The sequence below is a fragment of the Nyctibius grandis genome, chromosome 21 (assembly GCF_013368605.1).
Source record: "Nyctibius grandis isolate bNycGra1 chromosome 21, bNycGra1.pri, whole genome shotgun sequence".
In the NCBI taxonomy this organism is placed as follows: domain Eukaryota; kingdom Metazoa; phylum Chordata; class Aves; order Nyctibiiformes; family Nyctibiidae; genus Nyctibius; species Nyctibius grandis.
In genome coordinates this window covers 4,187,247-4,214,246 of record NC_090678.1, presented here as the reverse complement: position 1 = coordinate 4,214,246, position 27,000 = coordinate 4,187,247, and the positions used below count along the sequence as shown (strand labels likewise).

Sequence of the window (27,000 nt, the reverse complement as noted above, 5' to 3'; positions counted from 1 at the left end):
GTTGTTAGATAACACAGCAGTGCTATGAAGCAGAAATTAACGTGTTCCTAAACTTACCTTTTCTTACCCCCTTCAGGCTTATAAGGATGTGGAGAGCCTTAGTTTTTACCAGCTATAAATGTCTGCATTTCTGTGTTTGAAGTCAGTGAAGCTAATGAGAGACTTCATAGCTGCATAAATAACCAGCGTTCCTAGGAAGAGTGTGCCCCTTATTGGCAATTTCTAAGCTTCACCACTAGCCCCATGGCTTCCTTCAGTCCATTGATACACAGTGTTGATGTGAAATTATGGTTACCACTGACATAAATAGAAGCAGACGTTATCAGTTAGGCACCTTTTCTTTTCCCCGCAGTAGCTTATTTACCTTCCTGCCCTAGAAGATACTCCTGTCAAAGCAGACAGCTTGACAGGCTGCTTTGAGGGAAATTTAGAAACGCAAGTACCATCAGTGCAGTCTGTTTTGACAACCAGAGACTTGAGTGGTGTGCTTGTCAATCACTTTTGAGCAGCAGGAACCTTAATGGAGATGAGTGTGAAGTTCTGTGTTTTCTGGGGTTTTGGTGTGTGTGTGGGGGTGTCAACTTGTATCCAAATTAACTTAATTTAAAGCAAACTATTTTAGAGATTTGATGACATTATTGTATGCTGAGAATGATTTTAAAAACTAATGTTCCAATGAACAGATGAATATAGGAATCCAGAAATTGCATACATTACTATATCAGGGTTTAATTTACGAACATCTTAGGACATGTGTATTATTATATAAAAGTGGTCACGCTACAGCAGATGAACAGAAATTAGCAGGCCTGCTTTTGGAAACTTCTGCCACGTTGCCAGTGATTAACGAGCAATCTGGGTGGAAACCATTACCGATCTTGTTGAATTAAGCATGGCACAAGCTGAGATTCAGTGACTGTGTTTATTAAAATATTGACTTAATTTCTTTATGTATTGTTCAGAGGTCTTGGATGGTGCTGATGGTGGTCACCTCTGATGATGATGGCAGAGTGACATCCCATTTTATTTAGGGTCTGTATCTCATAACTAACCAGTGCTGTAAAAGGGTGTTTTGTGATACTTAGGGAATTGACCTTTCTCGTTCTGTAATACGTAATAATATGAAAGATGATTACCTTTTTTTTTAATTCCACACAATAAATTATATGGCTTACCTGCTGGCTACCTGGAAAAAATGTTTCATCCATTTGAAAGAGCTTGTGGAATTGTAGCTTCCAAACAGTATGAAGTGTAAAGCTGAACTAGAAGGAAAGAACTGGCCTGCATTTAGGATCCCAAACATCCTGAGCATCTCAAAAGAGCTGTGCAGCAGTCACTATAAGGTACCTTTTAAGCAGATGACCCTGTATAAAGCTTTTAAATTTTTTGCAAAGCCTGCTCATTGTTTAAAATTCTTTTCCCTAGTGAATTCACTGAATCATTTTGCAGATGAAACTCTGCGTGGTTTTGTGGTTCTTCTTCCCGCACCCAGTAAATCAAGTGGTTGTTTGCTGGAGCATCCCAAGTAATATTGGCTGCTAGGCCAAAAAAAAAAATATCTGACTCAAAGTACGTGAGAGAGAACCCACAGGGGAATTTGTAGTTTGAGGTTAATGCCTTGGACTATACTTGGTAAGGAATATGAAGCCATTAATTTACAGGAATAAAGATATCATATTCTTCTGTTGTGAAAGACCATTATATAAACATCCTGCACCAGCTGAAATTTCAGTGTGACCTTCAAGATTCTGTGTAGGCTATATTACAGTAATGCACTCTGAAGTCCATGGACTCACGATAACTGAGAAAGAAAACCACAAATATTTACTTACGTTGTGTTACTTTCCTTTCTGTACAGAGATATTCCACAGTGCGTGCTGGATTGGGTGCAGTTCCCATCACTTAGTTTGACCACTTGTTTTTCTCAAGAAGTATGTCTTTTGATGGTTATCTTCTGCATTGGTTTCATTTTCTTGGTTACCAGTACGGTAAAAGTTGAAACGATATTAGATTTCAAAGGGCTAACTGATTTCTGATGAGGTTTGTTTTGTTTGTGGAAATGCGTAACGGGCAAGGAGGCGCAGAAGCCCTGTCAGCTTATTGTAAATAGATTTTTCTGATGTAAAAAGACTCTGGTTAGAGCGCTTGAGGAAATAGCTTTCCTGTTACTGCATGGTAGCAACGTGTTGTGTGCTACCAGCTGGAGGAGGAAGGGACTTTTGTGATAGAAATACCAATACAATTAACATTAATTCACATAGAAAAAGGACCTGGACATCCTTTGCAGACTTTTACATTAAAGTTTCTGCTCAGTGTGCTGTTCCACCCCTGAAAAAAAGGGGGGATAAAAATAAGGATCTCAGGAAGCATAAGGATCATATGTAGAATAATACAGAAGATACTCCTTTGTGACTTGATTGTGTGCCTTTACCTAGAGTATTTTGTACAATGTTAGCTACGCTATTAAAAAAGGTGTAAATTTAGGAACGTGGAGAAAAATCTTCATATGAGAGACGGTTGGGAGGAGGAGAGAGGAGGCAAGGGAAGAGGATTGTTTTGACAGACAAAATAATTCAGTTTTTCCTGTTTTGCAAGATAAGAAATGGAGGCTGCACGGTTAAACTGAAAAGCAATGTGAGCGTGGCTTAAGGAAGGAACAGATCTTTCATTTGCTTCCCATAGATTGTGGCAGAGGTTGCTGTGTAATTTGAGACAAAGAACACAGAAGAGAGTGTTTGTGTCAGAGGGATAATACTGTGGTGAGTCTTGAGTTCAGTGTTACAAAAGCTGGAGGGTTTATTGACAATTTTTCATTCCGACCTTGAAGTCACTAAAATAGCCATAAGTGACATGTTCTTCTTGCTGGTCCCTCTCATTACTGATTTCTTGAAAAAAGTCTTGCAAAATAACTTTTTTAAATCTTTCACATAAAGCATGATTTCTCAATCACATATGTTTGGAATTGGAGGAAGGTGCATTTTATCTTAATCTGAGACTTCTGCAGTAGAACTGTGCTTCAGCTACAAGACTACTGAAGAAACGAAGCATGTGGAATAGCTGAAGTAACTGAAATGTGCTAGTCTGGGAGAACCTACATCTTGCGAGTGGCTCCTGATTTCTTCTGGTTTGTTTTTTGTTTTAACAAGGAAAGTCTGGTTTGTCTCATCCCTCTACTCTGCCAGTTTAATAGGTGTTTTTTTTATGTTATCTAATTACCTACTGTGTAAAAGCAGGCTGTTAGCATAAAATCTGGGCATTCCAAATGTCATTATTTTTCAGGATGCTTCCGTGTTTATCAGACCCAGTCGGGATAAACTTTGAAGGTTGAGGTATGGTTGGTTTTAAGCCTGTTGTTCGTAATAAAATTCTGGTTGATCAGCTGATGGAGCAGTAGCCTGGTTCTAAAGGTCTTCTCAGAACTTCCTACTGAAACCTTTTCTAGCAAATACTTCAGTTCAAACGCTGAGCAAGTTGGAAGGTTTTTCATTTACAACTTTTAACTTCCCTACTGTTTTGAAAGAAGACTTCTACTAGAGTAGCAGGAATCATGTCTCTTTATTATGTGTTGAAGGTCTTCAGGGACCTGCAGCTAATTATTTTTGATAAGTTGGGGCAGGCAGTGTTGGGTCTCCAACTCCAATTTAAGAGCTATCATTTGGGCAAAAGGAGTGAGGTTCAGGGAAGGTATTACAAGTGAATGAATTGAAATCCATGCCGAGGGGGGTGGTTTTAATTACCTACTTACTAATAAACCAGCCTCTGTGGAACGCTCCCTGTGTTCAGTAGCATTTAGCTTTCTCTGTGCTTTGTTTTTAGAGTAAACATTATTCATACTGACTTAGCACTCTTCACTTTTTGTAGCAGTTGTACTTGAATGAGTAACTCTTCCATATTTTCCTACAGTGACTGTGTAATATAAATGCCCTTCAAAAGTGAGTTAAATAAAACTCTTACTGTTGACTTACTTTTCTTGTAAGTCACATTCTTTCAGCTTGTTCTTCCCCCCCTTGCTTTTGTTATCAGTTTAGAATGGAAATCCTTCAGGTACTATTTGATGTTAGGAGCTGTACAAACAAATGAAAGTGTTAAGACTTCCTTATCCAGTGTCTGCATCTGATGAATCTGGTACTTGCAGTACGGCAAGACTAAAGTGGTTTGTGCCCTCTATTTTTTATTTTTTTTTTAATTCTGTGCCAAGATGCAAAAATCAAAGGAGAGACCTTGAAATTAATGGCCACTAAATTTGAAAGAAATAGTAGAAAGTGGGTTTCATTGGCTTACATGGTGTTCTGAAATTGTGGCATGCTGCATAAACATTATTTTGTGACCATTAGTAATTCTGGCAGTTATGCAGGCCTAATGATAATTAAATTTCACATTTCTGACTGTAAGCTGTTCTCTGGGAGGCTCAGCAGAAAATTTTCCTCTGCCTTTACAAGTGAATGTTGTGCTAATGAGATCTTGAAAAATCTGCTCATGCTCATGAGTCCAGTGAAGCAATCATCTCTGTTCGTGGCGTTTCACAATTTAATATTCCTGTTTCAGTTCATTTTACAAAAATCAAGCCTGGGTTTTGTGCCACAGTGAAGAGCTGTGAGTGGTTTGAGGAGATGGGAAACAGCTGAGTGCTGTCCTGCCTCGAACAGGAGGTGTGGAAGAAAGAGTAGGAGTGTATGCATACTGGGATGCAAGTCTCAGGCTCCCCCCTCTATAAATGAAAAATCTTCCCAGTAATGTGTGCTGTGTTTTCCAGCAAGAAATACCTTAGATAAGTATTTCCTGAGCTCTTCTAGAGCAATTAAGAAGTCTGTTTTACATGACATTTGGGCAGTTGTTTTTAGGCATGTCTGAGGAGCTCAGGTGTTTACACATAACGAACCAAATTGACAAAGCACCCTGTTGTAAACAACAGAACCAATTAATCAAATTCAAAAGATCTTGATAAATAGATGTTTATTATAATACTGAAATTGTCAGTGGTCACCTGCATTGTTACTAATTATTGTGCGGGTAGACATTAAAATTCAAAGACTTTTTGGAAGCTGGAAAATGCCTAGCTCTTATTTAGCAGCTCCAGAAGGACAGTAATTCTTAGACTTACTCACTTTGTAAAGAGAATGTGGATTTTGTTTCAAAAATAGATCAGAACAGGGCAAAGTATCACAAATTACTGAAGCAATTACAAAGAAAATACCACTCTCCCATGTATCTTTCCAGACTTGAAATGACTTTTCTGTGAGGAGTCTTTATTTCTTTGCTTGCTAAAATGCTCTGTTTTCTTGTAGGGTGTTTTTTCTCCTGGATCCATGGGTGTCTTCACCTCTCCTGTCCTCTTTAATGATCTTCTGTTCTCTGGTGTTAGCTACTTTCCTTCCAAGTGAATTTTTTTTATTAATTTAACTTTGTTCTGAGCCAGGATTCAATTCAGCTAGCTAATGCAGGTAACAGGGATGGCATATTGCCTATTAATTTTGTTGCTTTGACGATCCAGATTTGCAGGATGGGCTGTTTGGATAATGGAGCAACCGTGGGACTCTTTGTTCTTGGACTTTACTGGGACTATCAAAATGTCACTGCTTCCTCTGGAACTGGTGAGAAGTTAGGGAGCATTGTTCATGGCGCGCTCCCTCGTGACTACTTTGGCTGTTGCTGTAAATTTGAAAGGAGAAAGATAAAAACAAGTTAGGCTAAACTGCTTTGGTGGAATGGACTGGGTAAGTTAAACCAGAGGCTACGACTCAGGCTGTCCTTCCTGTTTATGAGTCATTCTCCTATTTGATTGCATGAAAAGGCCTCCTGTAGAATTAATTAAAAGAGAGGTCTTAGTAGTGCTGCAAAAAACTTCAGTTAAAGTGGTGAATTTTAATTTTAGTCTTCCTTGTTTAACCAGGCTTTAAGGATGGAAGCCTGGACACTGTGACTTCTTTGTAGGTGATTCATGCAATAAGTGGAAAGAAAATGTTATTCAGGAAAGTGAGAATTAGTTAAACTTTAGTTGCTTGGAATAGTCCAAACTATTTTTAAGTGTGACTATTTTGTTGCCAGCTGCTGTTGTTGGATTCTCCAGAAAAGGGATGTCTTCTGGACTTTCTAATGCGTGTGCACGTTGTTAGTCTTTTGTATTTGTGTCCTGTATTAAATCATGTTGTGACTGCTATCTGAAAACGCTGCTCCTGTGATACGTTTTTATGCCATTTATCTGCCGTATTGTACTTTATACAGAGCCTTTTCCTGACTTGAAGATGGCTTACTTCATGATTCCCTCTTTTTTCTCTTCTGAGTAATGTATTGCATTTGTCAAGTTTAACAATGTATTTCTGTTAAGGATCTTCAGTGAGACAAATAATTTGTTTTACATTCGTAATTGTGATTTCATGCACAGAAAAGGTGCTCTAAGAAGGGTTGACGGTGTGTTTGGAAACCCTCTAAATCATCCATCTCTGCTTTTTTGTAGAAGTAAGAGGCTGCCTATCAGTAACAGTAGGCGACTGGAGGTACAGGCAATAACCGTGTTCTGACTTGTGTCAGAATGCATTTGGAAACGTAGCTTTTCAGTTTTCCCTTTAGTGATGCTGCTGAGCATTTTACTGGTGACTCTGGACATAGAAATAAAAGGTCTGTTGGAGTGCAGGAGACTTCTTATTTTTATTATTAAAATAATAAAGTGAAAGGCTGTGGACAAAGCTTTCCTAAACACTTTACAGGAAAGCAGAAAGGCACAGCCCAGTTGGTACTTTCCAGGCTAAGGACCTGTGTTGTGGTAAGTTACCTTTGATGGCCTGCCTGGATTTTGGGAGCAGCATTTGTGTTTCAGCCTCCTGTTTTGTGAGCTGCTTGTAGAGAAGGGCAGACTTCTGGTTAAAGCAAGAGAGAACTGGTAGCAGAGACTTGACAGCTTTGTGGCTGCAAAGCAAAATAAATTCCATAGCTTATATTTGTACAAAATTTATCCCGTTTCTCTAATTATTACCAGAGGTAAGAAGACTTCTCACCAAGCACTGTAGTTTTTGCAGAATATGTTCCTGTGCGGGGGGGGGGAATACTTGGCAAAATTTTCATCTCTCCTTAATGTGTGATGTTCTGTCTCATTTCTGTAGCATTTGCAAAAAGAAGGGGAATAAAAATAGGATTAATAAGATGACATAAAAACTGGCAAGTTGCTTTCAGGCTTGTTTTTTTTTAGCATTTATTTCTGTACTAGGTGTATCAGAAATTAATCAGTTGGGTTATTGTACCTTAAGTGTCAAAGTCTCTGCACTGTAGTTCATAGAAATGAAATATTTTCTCCCTTGTTTTCGAAGTCTGAGGCTTTACACTGCTTCAGCGAGCAGAGAGATCTGTTGTTAGCTTTTCTGGTCACTCCTTTCTCAGTGGAACTTCTCAGTCAACTGTTTCTCACAAGACAGCACACAAGGACTGGGTGGGGATGTCTCTGGGTGTGTTTCTGAGGAGGAATTCTATGATCACAGCCATTTTTCTGTGGGTTTTGAGCTTTGCTAGACCAGTTTAGAACAGAACCACTTGAGCGTTGTCAAGCTGAACCTTGGGCCTGGTGTAGATGATTTCAGGACATACCACGAAGAAAGGCGTCCACAGAAATACGTGGTATCGGTAAGGTAAATTATACGTTGGAATTTGAGGATGTAATGGTGTGGCTATCGTGTTAGGCACTGCACGATGAGACTGGGGTGTGGTGTCAGTATTACTCACTAGGTATTATAACCATCACAGGCGTATTTTGTTTTATGTAAAATCTGAAGGGAAAAAAAAATACATTCCACTGTGTCTTCCTGTGAGTAATAGATGAATTCACCTGATAACTAAAAATGTCAGTTGTCCTTCCCCCTCACCCCCTTCCCTGGGACAGGGGAAAAAGAAGGCCTTAGACCAGTTCATATGCCAGTAATTGGGAGCCTTCAGGAAGGGGAAGTGAGTGACAGCAATCCTTTCCTTCAAGCACATCTGATAAGTTCTGAAATGGCATTAATGAATTAGTGTAACTTTTGAGAAGTGGGAATAGAATCAGTCATGTTGATGTGACAAGCTGGTATGTGACTTGTCACTACAGAATGAAAATTGACAGTAAGCCTGTGAAAATCCAGTGACTGCAGTATGCTAATAAATACATTTAAATACTTTGTTCCTGTTAGATTTTGTATATTAAAGAAAATAATTCCCAGTGCAATTACGAGCGCTTCAGTAGTGCTATTACAGGTGGCTTTGGCTTACAGATTTTGAGAATTTTCTTTTTTGACTTGTTTGTCATTCAGTTTTAGCTTACTGTCATTGCTTTTATTCCCAAAACAGTGAGTGGCTAAATACAGGAATGTGTAAAGGGACGTTGACTGCATGGGTGGTAAAATGGTTTCAATGCCTAGTTTTCCCTTCCTGTGCCTTCTCATATATTTAGATACCTGCTGTTTAATCGAGGGCTTATACAATACAAGGCAGCAGGAATTTAAATGATCAAGTCATGCAGATATTGCCTGTACAAGGCTTACTTGTCACACCCTCTTGGTTTGCAGCAGTAGAGGTGTGATTGGCAGCTAAGTGCATCTGTTCTATTTCAAGACTCTAAAAGAAGGACATTTAAAAAATAAAGAGAAGTAGCTTTCTGTGTAGTCCACATGTGCAGTAACTGTACAACATTTATCAGATTTACTCTCAAGGTGCTGGAATAGGTAATATTGCAGTCAGGGCATTTGTCAGGGCAATGGTTGGACTCGATGATCCCAGAGGTCTCTTACAACCTGATTGATTCTGTGATTCTGTGTGTGAAGACTCAACCACTTGTAGTCTCATAGCAGTCTGTGGTGGTGTGCCTATTAAAAGCTCTTGGTGGGCTGCGACTAATTCAAGGAGGAGATCGTTAATGGAAGTTAAAACACCCAAGTGAAGTACAAAGATGCTACACAGCTAGTGGTGTTTTCTTTCTGAGTATCTTCCAGTCCTTAGTTTTCCACGAGTGAGGTGTAATCTTCTGTGAATAAGGTTCATTAACACAAGTTTAAGACAGCATTATAAACTGGGAATGAGAAAATTGTTCTTCGTGGACCGCTCCACGTAGAACAAGTTTCATTCAAAGCCAGCAGTACATAGGAGAACTTTCTCCGAAAAGACAAAATTACATGTCTGGAGTAGGACTGTTTTTACAAGTCCGGAGCAGCCAAATTCATCAAGTTGGCAGTGGATTTTTAATAGGTAGCTTCCCAGGATTATTATATTTTGCCCTCACGCTTGGATGATTTTCAAGTTATGTAACTTTAAACTTTCATAACTAGGGTTGTAATTCAAAACCTCTTTTTAAGAGTATGTAAGATACTCTTTTCACTATTTGAATTCAGGCTCCTGCCAAAAATAAATATACCTCTTATCCATTACTGATAGGAGGATCAATGGGATGTTGGAGGTTTGGATTTTTTCTCTTAATACAGCAAATGACTGTATTGCATTGTTTGCTGTATTAAAAAAATAATTTTAAAAAACCCCAGCAGCTTTCATTTTTGTGGTTAAGCTCTGAGATGTTTGTCATTGGTTAAGAGTAGGTGTTTAATGGAAACCCTGAGACTTGAGCCTTTTGTTTCCACTCACTAAAACCACAAGTGCTGTTTTTAATGATCTTGTAAAGCTGTAAAGAAAAGATGCTATTTTTATAAATCTGGAAGGTAAGTGAGACTAACAGCAAAATAGTTAAGGTGGTTTTGTTCCCCCCCTATAATTGAAGGTTACATGAAAAGTCTCGTTCCAAAGGAGTACCTTGCCCCGGGCTATTTCTGGCCCCTGGAACTGCTCTTTTTAGCAGTGCTACAAATTGAATCACCGGTAGCATTTAGAGCAAATGAGGCTCAATTACATTCTGAGTCAGAAGTACCTGAATTAACCTGCTTTTCAGCAACGGTTGTGTGACCTCTCCTACTGATATTTAAAGACTTGAAGCCCGGTGTGAATGGTGATTTAACACTACTTAAAAGTGATGACCAGGTTTGTCTGTGCTGAATAGTGTTTGGATTTTTACAACAAAACTATGCTCAGAGGTGTGGAGAAAATTTTGAATAGTATGCTGACTAGCTAATTTTTTTTTTGTGCAACTATTACAACAGAGCTGAAACTCTCCAGGCTCGGTGCCATTTCTGCAACAAGCTGCCTGTTAACCTTGGATGACTGCAGAGCTTTAGTGGAGACTAGGTTACGTTATTAGAACACAATTGTGTCATGGAAACAAGCAGAATAGTCATCTGTGAAACTTATGTTCTTTATCTTAATATTCCTGCTATTATTACCAGTGAAGCTACTACAGGGCTAGCCAAAGGAGGATGTCTGGCTTAGTTTGGTCCTTGTAAGCTATTTTTGTATCAACTATTGTAGCATTTACATGATTGCTTCTATGTTTACAACTCTGGTTCTAGGAGCACTAAGAACACTTGGAGTTATGGACTGCTAGAGCATTCCTTCGTCTTCTGTAGATAGCATTTTGCTCAGTGCTATGACCATGGTGAGCTGAAAGGATGGTTTTGACGGTATTTGTGTGACTTGCACTGTCAAGAAACATTGCTTAAATCTAGCTGTGAAGCATTATTTTTGAAACATAGACAATTTTTAGGTGGATTTAGTATAAAGGAACAATTCCATGGCTTGTTATCGCTTGAGTTCCTTATTCCATTTCACCTACTGTCATCACGCCAAACTGTTAGTCTAGCCATCCTCATTGTTAGGATTGCTTAATAGCATTTAAATGTGTAGTTAAAACTTAGCCAATACTTTAGAGGTGGCTTTCATTAATGAAGACATACTTAAAAATCTGTGTGCCTGGTTGTGCCAAAATAAGGTCTTCATGAAACTGCACATAAAAACTTGATAAACCTGTGCTGATGCTAAAAGAGACTGTCTTGAAGTTTCTGTCTTCTGTGCTTCCCCCAGTCTTTCCCTTCTGTTTCCAGGACTGCTTGACCATTTAACAGATCTGGAACAGCTTTTGGAGCCTGTTAGAAGCTAATGTGGGAAGGAAAGGGATTTGCTTTTGACAGGCTTAGGTCCCTGGTATAGATGACATGTCAGATTTAGAGCTGGCACGAGAGTGCTTTCTGAGAAGCACTTCTGCCTTGCCACGCTGTAAGCCATGCGTGCAGCTGCCCTGAAAATGCCAAGTAGGTAAAGTTTCATCATCTCTTTTAATTCGTGGTAGAATGAAACGTAGGTCTGGATATTTCAGTCCTTACAGGGATAAGATGGTTAACCCATGTTAGCTTGTGGTGAGCAATGCAGGTTATTATCTGCTGTCTTAGTAGAGATGAGATTCTGTTGCTGCAGTGTTAAATCTCATCTGGAGTATCATGCTGGTAGGTGTTGGGTATGATTTGGTCTTTGTTTACAGCCTGGGTGTTTCCACCAATCTTCTAACAATTCTCGTTTTAGTTCTAGACAGGACGAGTGCAGCCAGACTTAAGCTGTGATCTGGGAGAGAGGTGGGGAAAACCTAGGTTATTTTAGTCGATTCCTTGGTGTGCCTACCTCCACTTTTGGAGGTGGTTGTAACGACTGCAGTGTTGTGGGAAGCAGAACAGTGTTATGACAACTGTTTTCAAATGTGCAGCTTTCCTCTGAAGTTGATGGTGCCATACAGTTTCTTACTAATGTAGAAATGGTATCACATGGTTGACTGAACAGGTGCCTGAAGTAAAGGAGCTGAATTCTTGAAGCTGATATAGTTTAATAACTCTGCCTCAAAATCTTTGAGAGGAGGGTGTAACAGGCTATAGAATTATAATAAGGCTTAGGGGATGAAAGAATTTCTTTGTCAATGTGAACTCCTGCTATGGTAAAATGTATGTGCCAGCAAACTGGGTGCTCCATTGCCTTTTGAAATAACATCACAGTAGTCTAGAGATTGTTTTGTATACAACATATAATAAGAGAACCTTTCTTGTGATTATAATACGTTTAAAATGAACTCATGAATTAAAAAACAGGCAGAGGAGTAACTACATCAGTAGTTTTGTTTAAAAATTCATTAGTTGTTTTTACTGCTCTTGGATGACTTTGTGCTTTTATTAAAAGATCTTTTTGATGTTTAAGTGCAGTCTTCCAAAATAAATTGCTTTGAAGGTAAATAGAATAACTGAAGCTTTATTAGAGACTACTGTTATTTAAACAGTTACTAACATGAAGCTGTTTGACATCTATTTTTAAAATGGGGGCAGCATGTAATAAGTGACAAGAAGAAACCACCTCCCAATCAAAGAAATCAGAAGGAAGAAAGAAAACATGACTAAAGAGGCAGTTCTGAGACAGAGTTTTCAAATGGACACTTAAAATATTTGTTTTCTGAATACCTGTGAAGTTCTATGTAAAATGGGATTTTTCATTTACATTTTACACTTTCAGTGATGCTTGGCAGTGACGTTTATGTTCACTTAACACTGCTCTTACAGTGTATTTCAGTATTGCCGTACTATTGCACCTGGAGTTTTGGATGTAGGAGATTCGAGTTTTTTCAAATCTACTCGGTAGTTTGAAAATGAAAACATTTCTGGGAGAGTGAATAGTGTAATGCTAACTCTTGAACATAAGGGGAAGGAGGCAGGGAGGAAGTTCAGACTCTTACTCAATTCTTACCTTGTAAGTCTATCAAAGAAATATTTTCAGTAATTTTTACAGTACACTGCAAAAAAAGGTGCTCAACGCACTCAAAAAGAACCAGCTTTGGGAATTTCTGGAGTTCTTTTCAGAGTGAGTGTTTCTTTTACAAAAGTTTTCTAGGGAGCAGGGGGTGAGGGAGAATTATTAAAGGTTGTATTGTAGGTTGGAGAGCTTTTTTTGGACAGTTTTTGACCATTGTCTCCAGCCAGACTTTAATTCTCCCCTTCTCTGTCTCATTGTTTCACATTGCAGTGATAGTGTTATTGTAGCTGTAGCATCACTTGACATCAAAGCAGAATTATAGCTGCTGAATCAAGTTGGGAGAGAAGCTCTTACTGGAGAGTGGGTGGCAAGCAACACTTCCTTTTTTTTTTTTTTTTTTAGGTTGGTTTTTTTAATGCTTTCCCTTTCATTGAATTGTGCTGGGCCTTACCTAAATGATTTGTGTCTACTTATCTCAGTCTAAGAAATGATAAAGGCATTGCAGTGGCAACAAGGTCTGCCCCCCACCTTTCCTAAATTTGCTTTTCATCTACTGAACACATATAGTAGTAGTCAGGTAGCTGTAGATTGTTCCTGTATGGAAAAACATGATACTGGCCTTAGTGGTTTTGATCTTTAATATGTTTTCTCATTAGCAGATCACACAGAATCAATCAGGTTGGAAGAGCCCTCTGGGATCATCGAGTCCAACCATTGCCCTGACACCACCATGGCAACTAGACCATGGCACTAAGTGCCATGTCCAGTCTTTTCTTAAACCCCTCCAGAGATGGTGACTCCACCACCTCCCTGGGCAGCCCCTTCCAATGGCTAATGACCCTTGCTGAGAAGAAATGCTTCCTAATGTCCAACCTGACCCTCCCCTGGCGAAGCTTGAGGCTGTGTCCTCTTGTCCTATCGCTAGTTGCCTGGGAGAAGAGGCCGACTCCCACTGCGCTACAACCTCCCTTCAGGTAGTTGTAGACTGCACTAAGGTCACCTCTGAGCCTCCTCTTCTCCAGGATAAAATCTTATTACTGCTATGATACCTTTGATACTTCAGATCACTAAAAGGTGTAAAGAAAAGAAAAAGGTTTGCTTCAGCAGGTTAGGACTCAAAGATGCCTGTTTTTTCACCTGTGCCTGTGCAGCTGAAGTGTTTGCAGTCTCCAGAATGCTACCCACTTCCTGTTGCTTTCTCTTCTTGAAGTCTACTACTTAGGTTTTTATTTTAGGTGAGCTGTTTGTGTGGCTGATTTGTTGCCCTGTTTCATCTAAAATGATGTATTGGTTGTGTAATTGCTGTCCACCCACATTTCTGCCGTCCTGTGTTTATTAATAAAGATCTACGTTTAAAACTGCTAGCTTCAGCCAGGGAACAGCTATGCAAACAGTTCAGCTGAAATATCTTAGAAAGGAATGAGTGAGGAAGAGCAGTGACTTTTCTAGCAGACACCAAGGGGTAATGTCTGTACCCTTGAATTTCACAAGCTTGTCCTGTTTATCTTCACTGTGGCTTCTTTCACAGGTTATCTGATGGCAAGCACTGGCAAATCTGGAAGTTGTGGTGTTTGTCTTTTAAACCAACCAAACAAAACTTTTTTGCAGTATATAAACTCTGAAAAACTGTTATAGGAGAGGTTAGTCCTCCTGGACACACAAACTTTAACCTGTTTTTTCTAGTCTTGTGGTATGGATAAGGAATTGTCCTCTCTTTAACTTCCCCAATTACTTGGAAAAGGCCTCAGACTCAGTAATGTCAGAACATAGTTCTTCAGGGGCACGTTAGTTACTTGGCCATTAGCTCTAGTTTCCAAATTTGTAGTTGTTGCAACTCTTCTGGTTATTTGGGTGTTCAGAAAGCAACTGTTCAAACATGGATCTGCTTCTGGGAAAAGCAAACTATTTGATTGCCCCCTCGAGAGCGGGATGGATAGTTCTTGAGTATTTGACCAGTTGAACCAATGTCTCTCTTCTGAAAACGGTTGTGGATATTTTAAGTGCCTTCTGCCTTTCTTCTATTAATCTGTTTGGTTCTTCCTTGATTTTTAATTCTGGTTTAATTATTGTGTTACTGTTACAGTCATTTGCATTGAAAAATGCAAGAACTCTTAATTTAAAATGAAGGGAACATGTTCTAGACATGCATGTCTGCTGTTAACTCCCTAGACTTAATCACCGCTGGGCTGGGGAGTCCTTATGATTGATAGAAACCATTTAGTATTGAGAGTTGGTCAGTTCCCCTTTCTTTTAAATAAGCTGTAAGGGATGTATAAAATCAACCAGAAATTATGAAGTTAGTCGTGTATATCTTCCCCGAAAATTTAGTATTTGAGCCATGTGCAGGTTGTATGTTTTGGGGGGTATGAGCAGGGAGGTTTAAGCTTCCTCTATACACGTGTTGTCTTGTGATGTTCATGACTCTAATGGTGCAAGACTAGTGATTGAATGTTGAGTGAGAATAAGAGGTCAAGAAAATATATTAGGTTTCATTCCATTGTTTTTCCTGTGAAACACTGGAGAAATAACTTTATTCAACAGTTTTCCATTCTGTAGTAAGACATCAGCTCTTGCCTCACAGGGTGTTGTGAAGCTTTAATGATTGTAAATTGCTTTTAGATCCTCTGTTGGGGGGGTGCTTGGTAGAGTAGTGATGTTAGTGGTTTGGTGGGGGGTTTTTTTGTTTGTTTGTTTCCCTTGTGTTGTTACAAGCCAGGAAGCTTCAAATGAGGGATAACATCTTGTCCTTAACTGACCCCATTTTCCTAAGGTACTTTACAGACTACCAAATGAGAGACTTTTGCATGAAAGTAGATAAACTGCCTTTATTATCATACTGAGGATAAAAGAAAGTAAATCTTGAATCTGATTTAACTGAGCTTCAGTGAGTTTGGGATAGAATTTTGATGGTGTTCGTGATTTTCTCTTTTAAAGAAACTACTTATGCAGCCCCTGAAGCCCATTGGTGTTTATGTAGCTTTGAAAGCAGGGTGGGAACATGTGTTACACACAACCCTCCAGGATTTGCTGTTGGGTGGGAATTTCTTTTGTTGCAGAGCTCAGTCTTCTGGGCAGGCGTTCAGCGGTGTTGGGGAGCGTGCACGGGAGCAGGCATGCGCGCGGTGCGGCGGAGGAATGAGGAAGTGAAGGGCTTGCCGTCGGTTGACGGTGTACAGCGAAGTTTCAGGGAGCAAACAGGAGGGGAAAAAAATCTCAATCCAGAAATACTATTCTGGGCTTGTTGTATGTGGTGTTCATGGAGCTCCCCAGGTGGAGGTAACAAGCTTTTTCTTCTCCCTACTCTTCTCTCTCAGGCGTGGGCTTTCTCTCTTTTTTTAATTTTTTCAGAGGTTTTTCTGTGGAACTGGATATGGAAAACAGAGCCAGCATGATTTATCCTTCTCTCTGAACTGTGAAGTTGGCAGTGCGGGGTGTTTGTTTGTGTGGTTTCAGCATGGCTTTTGAGAAGAGCGTGTTGAGTCTCTATAAACAACCCATTACTTTTGGTTGGTCGGGGTTTCCCATGGGTTGTCAGGTCAGCTTTTTCCCTAAAATGAAAATCGGGACTTTTAAAGTATTAGGTCCTGTACTTCTCCTCAGGAAAGACAAGAAGGATCCTTGAGTCTTCTCAAAACGCTGTTTCTTATGTAGCGCACGCTGGAGTAGAAAACTTATTTAAATGGATCCTGTGAAGCACTGGTGAAAATCGGTGGTGTCTATTTGGCACTGGGCATGGATGGAGCCGTCCAGTTGTTGGTTAGGATTGCACTGGTAATCCTTATTAGTTAGGAATTGTTTTACTACTATCTGTTAATTTAATTTAGGTTGTTGATTTATTTTTAATCTCCAGTGTCAAAGAGGTTTTCAAGTAGTTAATATACCACAGAACCAGTCTCAAAGGAGAGAGAAGTGCGTCTTTGGCTAGGTTACTTTTTCTCAGAAAGGTGTATCTTACTACTAAGGAGTAAGAGTCTTTAAAAGAATTCATAAAATGGTATTTTCTTTATTAGATTAAATTACAGATCAGCCAAGAGCTGTGTTTGCGGGAGCAGATCAGTTGGCAAGCCTGGGTTTGTTTTGGCAGTGAGGAGCTGCTACAGTGTTAAGCTTTGCACTAAATAGGCTTACTTGTAACTTCTGTTAACTGCTACAGGAAGTTCTGCTGGGTTTATTTCTGAGTAAGACTCAGCAAAAACAAAACGCCTTCAGGACTAAAATAAAAGCAGACAACAAAAATTACTATTATTCAGAATTTTGATCTTCAGATGTCAAGGAGATGGTGATATTGCTTGGGTAAGAAAAGCTCAGTGAAATGCTGTAGAGAAATATGTAAAAAACATGGGAGCAGGCAATGCTCTTAAGAGCTGTACATACCGAAAGGGCAGGAGCTGATCGGAGGGTGCCCCGTAGGTGTGCTGAGTCATCTGCCTCCACTGTAACATGACTTATGGGGACTGCTGCTGGGAAAGATCGGTGCTCGCTTGTGCATGACGAAGCAGCACGTGATACGTCTGCGCTAGTACACTTTCGGTCCAAACAAGATACTTGTGAGAGAAGTCAGTGTGTACTCGGTACCTGTACTGAAGGGCTCTTGAGAGTGTGATTCATTTAAAGGGAGTTGAATTTTAACTGAAAGCAGAAGAGTTTTCTTGTATGTCATTGTGTGCGAAACTTGATGCCAGTCGATATTGGTACAAAGTGTTCTGCATTTTAAAAACATCTTCTCGAGGGCTGAATCTGCGAAGCTTTCTAGCTACGTGTGGAGCACTCTGGCCATCACGGACATAACGCAGCTTGGACAGGAGACCGCGTTACCTCTCTGCGTTGTAGTCTGACAAGAGTAAGGAAGCGATAAAGCGTGGAGCTGTTGTCTCAGGGGTTAGTAGAACGATCCTGTCTTTCTCTGAAGCACTGGCAGGGGCCCAGAGGAGACGGGTCACCGATCTGATTACAGCGTGACATTTCCAGTCTGGATTGAAGGATGGAATTTCAAGGATTTTTTGGGGGGTGGGGGAGGGCCCAGAAGAGAGGAGACGTTTTTTCAGGTTATTCTAGCTGTGGATAAAAACAGCTTATGCAGGGCTAAGGAAGAGGAGGAGACTTGCATAGAGGTATTTTATATTTTTCAACTTGGAAATAATGAAAAAAATCTCTCATTGATCCCAATGTAATATTCAAGGTCTGTGTCTTGGGGCATCTTCATTCTTAATTACAGCTTCTTGTCTTCCAATTTAGTACTGTGGATGTGTCTTTTTAGGTTTTTTTCTTGTTTTTTGACATATCTTTATTTTCTTCAATCGTGCTCAAAGAAATGTGTGTGTATATATATATTTAAAGTGTTGGAAGCTAACAGGTGTGAAATAGTGAATTGAGAGGGTGGTTAAAAATGTCATAATGTTATGGGGAGGGGGATTTTATTTAAATTGATGTCTTTTATAAATGTTTACATTCTTTGCATTTTGCTCACCTCTGGCATAACGCTGGACAGAAACATTTTTTTTTAAAAAAAGTGTTGTACCATGAAAACATGAATATGCATTTCCTACCTTATCTGTACAAGCAAGTGTTCTCTCTTCTGTAGTGATGATGGTTCCAGTAGCTGTGATAATGAAACTGTCTTGATTCCATCATTTTGTTACAAATGGCAATCTCTCCTCTTTTAAGTAGCTCCTTGAAGTTAGAGAATCTTTTGTTTCCGGTTACTTCCAAGGTCATAGAGTCACAAACCTTGCGAAAAGGCATACATCTTTCCCAGCTTTGCTTCTTATGTCTATACCCCCATCTATATGCTTTGTGCCTGGGAGAGATTTATGTTGTATCTCAGCACTGGACTCTGTTTCCTTGTCTGAAGATCGAAGATCCAGCAGGAAAACTGGACCATGTATGTGGAAAGCGGTGGCGGCAGCAGCAGTAGTTGGTTTGGTGCCCGCCTGGGTGCACGCAGCTCGTGAACTGTCAGTCCCTGTGATGCCATTCCCATCTTACGCGGGACTGGAGGAGTTCCACGGTTCTGTGCTGCTCTGCCTGGGAGATTTCTTAGCAGAGCAGGGTTTGTTGCTCAAACAGCTCTTCTTTTCTCCTGTGGGGAAAAGGGCTGGCTGGATCGAGCCAGTTAGCCATCTGTTCCAGCAGTTAGACTGTGCTGAAATAGCTGATTTCCTGAGGTTTGTCCCAGCTGTATTTTCTATTGTCAGTGCTATCTGTGCCCTTTGTCTGGCATTTAGGCACCAGCACGCGTCCACAGGCTCTGCAGAGTGATGAAATGAGGGAGAGAAGTCTGTCACGGGTAAGGGGGAACTGTCACCCACTGGTGAAACGTGCCTGTCCAGTGATTGCACTTCCACAGTCAGGGCTGCTGCTTTTCCATTCACGTGTGATGTGCCATTCTACTTTGGCAGTTTTGTGCCAGGTTGGGCTCATTAGGACCCTTCTGAGGGTTGTGCCTGTGCGTAAGCTTTGCTTCCATTGTTCTCCAGCCTTTTGAGACCTACCTTGATAAGGGATCAGGGATGCCACTAATTGGTCCCTCCCTCCCCAGACTCCTCAAACTTCTCTTTCAACTGTTGAGATTGTAAATAAATATGACCTATTTCATTATGCCAGGTGTCTGCAGTGGGCAGAGGTACAGGTAGGAACAGCATGTCTCTGTTTATTTTTTTTAATGAGTTAACTCATGTTGAAGTTGCATTCAACTCCTTTTTGCCAGTCCAGAGCCTGGGATGGTGGCGTCTCCGTGTCCACATCTACTTTCTGTTGTTAACGGTATAACTTCACGTCAGCTTCTGGTTTTAGATTTCCTCAGTAAGAAACAGCTCTTTTCCTTAACATTGGTTAATAATCAGTGTTTCAAATAGACCGTTCAAATTCTTTCTCAGTTGCAGATGAGTATGGGAAATTGGTGGTAGATATTTTAATTCCAGTGTGGTAGAAAGAAAGCAACATGATCCAGCTCTTGAATGTTGAACCTCAAATGGCATTTCATAGCACAGCAATACATACACTGGGTTTATGGAGCTGCGTACTGCTCTTCGCAGAAGGGTTTTTGTGGAGTTTCAAGATAATGTCTGTTTACACATTTGGTTTACAAAGAATGATTCTAGCTGGAATACTTGATACCAAGGTTTACTCAAAAATATATAAAGGAGGCAGGGAGGGGGAGAAGGCTTGGGAATAAATTTCCTGGATGTTTTAGGCAGTTAGCTCAGTCAAGTAACTTACAAGTGTAAATGTTTTCATTTAGGTTATGATGATACAGTGGTAATGGGAATGATTTGGCTGTCTGCTGACAAGATGAAAAAAATTACTGATTTGCTATAAAAGAGGTAATTTGGAGGTGGGGGGGAACCCTGAACAGCCTTGGCAGATCTTCTGGTTGTACAGTGGTGGTGTTAGAGTTAACCACATGCAGCGCCTCTTCCTCAGTCCCACCCTGTCTGGGTACTATTGATTTCTTATTGATTCCTTCTTGGCTGGCAAACAGTGGCTGTGTGGCATTGTAGGTTGTCTTTTGAAGGTAGAAGTAATTTTTTTCATTAGCTTTAGAACTAAGCTTTAATGTTTCGTTGATGAAACATGGCTAAAAGCTTAACTAGTAACTCTTCATTGTTTGCCTTGGCAAAATGATGTTAACTGTGAACAGCATTGCGCTAAATTCTGGAACAAAAGCCTGAGGCTTTTCAGAGTCTCTGTTTTAGCATTAGATTTTTTTGTTGCAGTTTTAAAATGCTTTGATTCTGGATTGCACAAGTCCTAACTTGAAATTTCTCTCTTTGCCTTTACTTAGAATTGAGATTTTAATTTTGAGGTTGCTTTTTAAGCTAAGATTTGATAAAAGGTTGTGTTTTGCTTATGTAAGAGCTCTATCTGAACAGATATTAGCAAGCAAGCGCACACTCCTTGGTATGAAACCTAAGCCAGTGGTGTGTGGGAAAGAGAAACTAACACATCTGAGTGGTTGAGGTGGTTGGTGGTGGTGGTTGTTTTGCTGCTTGATTTAGAAAAATCTGTTTGGTAGTAAACCTATGTGACCTGCACTGTTTCTTTGCCCGCTGCACTGGTGATAGAAAGTAAACCAGACATCAGAAATTTTTTGTTACCAGTACTCCTTTTGATAATGATTCTTTTCATATCACTTCATCTATCTACTCATTTCTACTTCTCCTCACGTGCAGAGTTCTGCTTTTATTTATTTTTTTTGTCTCAAAGGGATGACTTCCATTCCCTTATAATTAGTACCATTTGATCCTCTTGGTATTTTGATTCAAAAGTGCCGAGTAATAAAGACCTTCTAGGTTCTCCTCTGTTGTAGTGTTTCAGTGTAATTTCTCAGTGCGTTAAAGATATTACTTTCTCTGTCATTATAATCTCTAGGTAGGCAATTAATGATGTAAATCAGGTTAGAAAAGGGTCCTTGAGAACAGTTGTCACTCTTCCAGTCCAAAATTACTTCAGAAATATCCTTCCTGCTTTTGAAGGATGGAGCCTGAGATATGACCGGATAAGTCCACGCGGTACCGTGCAGCTCTGTACAGATCAGCTGGGGTGAAGGTGCTGTAGTAGCACAGTGTGGTATTACCTGGTGATGTGTGGGAGCTGTATTGCGTGCAGATGGTGTCTGACCATACCCTGAGCAGTTCAGATGTTTCCGCAGAGTCACTGTGGGCCAATCCCGAGCCCGCTGAACTTGGAAGAAAGCTTGCTTGTTGCTAGAGGTTTTGGATGAAGCCTTGTCTAAGCTCAAAACGAATACTGTAAAAAATTATATGTGGAATAAGCACAACAGCCCTTCAAAAATTGTCTTTTTTAATCAAATCTAGTTGATATTAATTGGCTCATTTGTAAAGAAAAAAGGAGAATATAAAAACTAAAAGCTAATTGGTAGTATAACTTCAATGAGATAGATAATTATCTTGATTTTTTTTTTAAGCTGTGTAACAGCAGAAAGGGTTTTAAGTGGCTTTTCCAGTGTCAGAGACTAGCTGGCTGAGTCATGACTCAGCCCTCCATTGAATGTCAGAACGGCAGTCCCAGTTCAGCCATACCTCTACAAGTGGTATTTACCTAGCACAAAGGATTTTGCATGCCTGTTCCAGTAGAAAATGCTAACTTTCTGTTTCTATTTTCTTTTAGGTTATGTTTCACACTATGTGCTGACTGTCTGTACTTACAGAAGATATTTAAAAACAAAAAGACTTCTTTTTTTTCAAAGATTTTGATTCCAGTGGAATCTGTGCTTTAGATTTTTGTCTTGTCAATTAACTCCTGAAGCAATGCCTGTACAAGCTCCACAATGGACGGATTTTCTCTCCTGCCCGATTTGCACACAGACTTTTGACGAAACAATCCGGAAGCCCATCAGCTTGGGTTGCGGTCACACTGTCTGCAAGATGTGCCTCAACAAGCTCCACCGTAAGGCATGCCCTTTTGACCAGACCACTATCAATACAGACATTGAACTCCTCCCTGTGAACTCAGCCTTGCTGCAACTAGTGGGTGCTCAGGTATCAGTGCTTTTTTTTAATAAAATCTCTTTCTGTGTTGTTTTCCTCCTTTCTTTTAGGAGGCCAAGTCATGAATAAAGAATATGACTGTGTTCACAGTGTGTAGAGTAGACATCTACCTCTTTGTAGCCTGGCTTTGATGAATACAGGTTTTAGACCTTTGACATGCTGTAGTACAGGTGCCTGGAACAACAGTTCAAATCTTGATTCTGCTGGTTGCTGACTGTGATTTTGTGTTATATCTAATTTAGTGTAACCGTGGGCTGTCACCAGAATGGGTTGGTTCTGTTCCCTTCCTTCTTCCCTAGCTCCTATCTTTCCATGCTCTGCCAAAAGGATGAACTGGATCAGTGAGCGTATCTGGTGGGAAGCCATTCTTCTGTGGTAGGTTTCTTGCTTTACCTGAGTCACCCTACGCGTTTGTGATGGGTTGTCCTGAAAGCAGGAGGGGAGAGCAAGGGAAGTGGGACAGACCCCTCTGGTAGCAGCCTTTATACTGCCTTATGTTTAATTTGAAACTGTGCTCTGGAAATGTAACTTCTGAGCTGACAGGTTAATCTAAATCCATATAGGTGAATGAGGAGAGCCTGCCCAAGACTCTCCTTTCTACTGGAACAGGTACTTGTCAGGTCAGCTGAACCAGTGATCTGATGGAGATGAGTACTCCAGCAGCACTGGTACTCATGGCAGCTGAGGAAAGGGGCAGGGGTGCATGGACAGCAGGATCTCCCTGTTCAGTGGCAGCACTTCAACTGACATAAGCTTATCATGGTTAAATCACTGGTAGTTCCCTGTGACCCAGGGATCTCCCAGGGCCAGACAGGATTGTGGACTTGAGGAAAGGAGGGACGTGAGGAGGACAATCATGTCTAACTTATGGGTGAGGAACAAAAATGTAGATGGGATGCAGTTATCATAGAGGGGTTATTGTTTCCCTTTGTTCTGCTTCCCTGTCTGGGCTCAGCGGAGTTGGAGGCAGCAGAAAATTCAATGAGATCTATAGTTCTGGGAAAAGGGAAGAGCTGTGTTTTGGAGAAACTTCAAAAGATGTGGAAGAAAAGGGTGCTCTTATGATGCTTTTTTATTAGATACTGGGACCTAGAGATCCAGACGTGCTTTTGCCACTTCTTTTGTTTGGTTTATCAAGTAATGTGGCTAATTTGTTGTTGTTCTTTTGTGGTATATGGCATAGAAGTTATATCAGAAGCTTTAAAATTGAGTTGTGTCTCTGGCTGTGCTAAGTGACTCATCCTGCTCTGCGGGAGAGGGCGATGAGACTGTGCTTCCATTTCTGTGATATGTGTGTCTTTGAAGAGCTTCGGAGCAGTGTGCAGTCTGTGGGTGATGCCATAAATAAATACTGTCATTCTCCCTTATGTTCTTCCTTCCTCTCTGGAGTTTCTAGGATAGTTCCAGCTGTATCCAAATGCCCACATTTATGATAAATGCCTTTTTCCTCCTGCATTTGGTTGTTTTGTGTGCATTAGTTAAGCTATGTGATAGCTTTAACTTTATCTTTACCTGAATTAAAATTTCCATAAAAACAAGATCCTCTGGAACGAGATGGAAAATCACCCTGTCTCTGTTACAGGTAATTCAGAATTTTATTCTGGTATGGCTAGTTAGCCAAGCAGAGTTTCCTCATTCATATGTATGTGAGGTATGAAGATGGAAGAGTGGCTTTATGATAATATTGTATTTGTCTTGAGAGTGCCCTGAACCCTAGGTTCTGACTTTGAACAAATGACATAATTTTTGTGCGCCTTTTTATATCTTAAATTTTTGTGATCAAGATTCATAGGACCTTGTTTCATGGTGACCTTAAAGCTGCAAATGCCACTAGAAGAGACTCTCTTCGCTTCACCCTCATTTGCCACTCATTCCTGCATGTATGCTGCTCGCTGCATTCTATTACCTAAACAATAATCAGTGATCTGAGCTCGGTTTTTATTACTGACAAACTTTCCACTTAAAAGAAAATTGCACCACTTCCCTCCCAGCTCCTAATTTCACTAAGCATGTGAATGAAATCAACATTCAATATAACTCACCCTCCTTTCTCTTCTTTCCCTTCCTGATGCCTGTTGTAGTGTTTACCAGGCTATGGAGTACTAGAAAATAAGTACAATATTTTGCTGTGAAGGAGGTGGAAACAGTTGCTATTTTCCACTAGTGTCTCTAAGGCCATTGTAAAAATCTTTTTAGAGAAAAAGGCTTGGTTAAGGACCAAAAAAAAAAGTACTTTAGAGAAACTGCAGTAATTTTGAACTCTGTCCCATTAAGGAGGTGGGCTCTCTTTGGTACATAGCAACAAAACTGGTCTGCAAGCAGCAAGTCGGCTTACAAAGCGTGAGTAGTATTATCACTTCAGTGAAACAAAGCCCATTTTCTTGCTCCACTTTTTGGTTTAGTTTCAGGAGGGTGTATGTGTCGTTAACATCCCCTAATGAACAACAAACCCCGGTACACCCTAACCTGAGTCCGTGGAGACGTGTAATACTTTTATTTTTAAATGATAAATTCCAACAAACAGGTTTCATTTTAGAAGGCAATACAGTACAACACAATTAAAGCTTGTGTCTGGGGTGGAAGAACAGTTTGTTCTTTTCCCTTTGGGGAGGCTTCTAAGAAGTTCACACATTTCTAAGTGTTAAGTGCTTTTTTGCTGGAGGCAGAGGAGGAGACCAGGCAGTTTGAAGAAACAAATCTACTCTGCTGTGACTGGCAGCAGTGATAGCATTCCAGGGCAAGTCCTGTTGGTTGGCTTTGGTGCAGGCACAATGGGTGAAATAAGCAGGACTTGCTTCTGGGGAAATGTACTAAATTTGTCACACAGGCACCCAGGGAAGCAGTAACCTATTTCTCTGACAGTAGCATTGTCTCTGTGGGTAGGTTTTGTCACTTTAATAGTGAAAATAGTTGGTTTCTTACTACAATTACTGTTTCTCAGTTTACCATCTCCCCACCCCTTTCCAAAAATGAAACCTGTTGCCCAGGTTATAGCCACCCTTGGTGTGAAAATTAACTGTTGCAGAGTCTCAAATTTCTGCTCCCCTGCTGTAGCATGGTACACATTAACAGTGGTTGGTACAGGGTCTGTTCTGGAAGGCAGTGGTTGGGCAATTCAGCCCACATAAGGTGATGGCAGCGGGGAGAAGGGTTGGTAAAGGGAAGATGATAGTTATTATTCCTGGGAGAGCTGGAAATGGCTGAGTGCCTAAGCAGGAGCTAAGCGTGTTGGAAGGGAGGCACAGTGGCCTCGAAGATAAATCAAACAGGCATTCAGGGGATACCTTCCCTTTTAAACTTCTTGGGTAAAGAAATCCCTTAAGCCAGTTTCTATGGGCATGAGGTTATGAATTTCAACTGTTCAAGCATCCACATATTACTCACTGTATGCAACTATTTTAAACATTCGTCAGACCAGTGTTTTGAAGGTGCATCATCATGGATCTGTCATCTAATCTCTTCCCTCCTGTTTTTTTAACACATGAAACAACAGTGTGCACGTTCCAAACAGGTGACATTACATGGCAAAAATTCCTGTGGTGCCTTAATTTCTTTCATAGTCTCCTGCTGGACATGATAAATATAATTCTAGGCGTTAGGCAATGGAATTGTGTGTATGGCAAGGGAATGGGTGGAGTGACTGACAGCCCTTTCAAAAGGGCAAGATTACAATTGCAGAGATATTAGCGGCACGTTTGATAATGTTGTATTGTAACTTTTGCTGAAATGAGGTGCCAAAAAAGAGGAATTATCTGTGAAGAAGTTGTCCTTTGGGCAAACCCTTGAGGAATTCAAGACAGTGGGCTTTGGGTTTTGTTTGGGTTTTGTTTTTTTTTGGCAGGAAGCAAATAATCTGTTCGCAGGGGGTAAAAAAAAACATTGGGGAAAACAGTTTTCAAACCAGGCAAAAAGGGGTTTGGTCTGTTTAACATGTTCTCGATCTGTGCAATTAGATGTCCAGTGGTAATTAGTGACAGCTCAAGCTGACATCCTTCATCAAATTATGCTTAAATCACCAATTCAGAATCACTGCCTGGTATGAGATGATGCTTCAGCATTCGTTTCCCCTTCCTCATGCCGTCATAACCTGCCTCTTCCCACAGCTACCAGTAGTTGTGCTGATGGGTGGCATTCCACTGCTGGGATACTCGCAGTCGTTGCCAAGGCAGATGGGTGCAAAATGATTATAAATTTAAAGTAGTTCAACAGCTGAGATTATTTTTCCTGTCTTGTTCTAAGTCCCCCTTGGGAGGTGTTTTTATATAATGTAAATATATAAATATAATGTAAATATGGGGTGTTCGAGAGAATGGAATATTGAATGAGGATGAAAATAATGAACTCGTTCTGCAGGGCATCTATTTTGAGGCTCTCAAGAGGCATTGTAAGCAGAAGTGACCATGGGGTCCTGCGTGCTATTGAAGGGATATTTTGTGAAGAGGAAGTGAAAGTGCTTTGGAGTTGAATTATTTCTCAGTTGTCCCTCAGCAATTCCATGACAGAGCCAAAGTTAAAATTCAGATCTCCTGTGACTTTCATGTCTTTACCATTTTTGTCTTGGTTGATGCTGTTCTTATAATCATTCTAACCCTAAAGTATTAAAAAAGCCTTGGAAGTGCATATACTAGAACCAGCAAAAGGGCAAATAATTTGTAAGGTTTACTGTGAGATCACAGAATCACAGAATGTTCGGGATTGGAAGGGACCTCGAAAGATCATCCAGTCCAATCTCCTGCCGGAGCAGGATTACCTGGATCATGTCACACAGGGTCGCGTCCAGGCGGGTTTTGAATGTCTCCAGAGAAGGAGACTCCACACCCTCTCTGGGCAGCCTGTGCCAGTGTTTGGTCACCCTCACTGGAAAGAAGTTTTT

General features: G+C 40.4%; 1 protein-coding gene across 16 annotated transcripts in view; it reads left to right on the top strand.

The window, feature by feature from the left end:
- The window catches only part of RC3H1 (ring finger and CCCH-type domains 1), a 76,876-nt gene that overhangs the window by 1,374 nt on the left and 48,502 nt on the right, over positions 1-27,000 (top strand). For 8 of the 16 annotated variants that reach the window (XM_068417093.1, XM_068417092.1, XM_068417090.1 and 5 more), the window contains exon 2: positions 21,748-22,118. In XM_068417093.1, coding sequence (XP_068273194.1) covers positions 21,888-22,118 — 231 coding nt within the window. In that variant the 5' untranslated portion in view covers positions 21,748-21,887. Of the gene's footprint in view, positions 1-9,924; positions 9,982-15,814; positions 15,895-17,223; positions 17,730-21,747; positions 22,119-27,000 lie in introns of those variants that run through there. The other 8 variants (XM_068417099.1, XM_068417098.1, XM_068417096.1 and 5 more) reach the window with 5 other exon arrangements.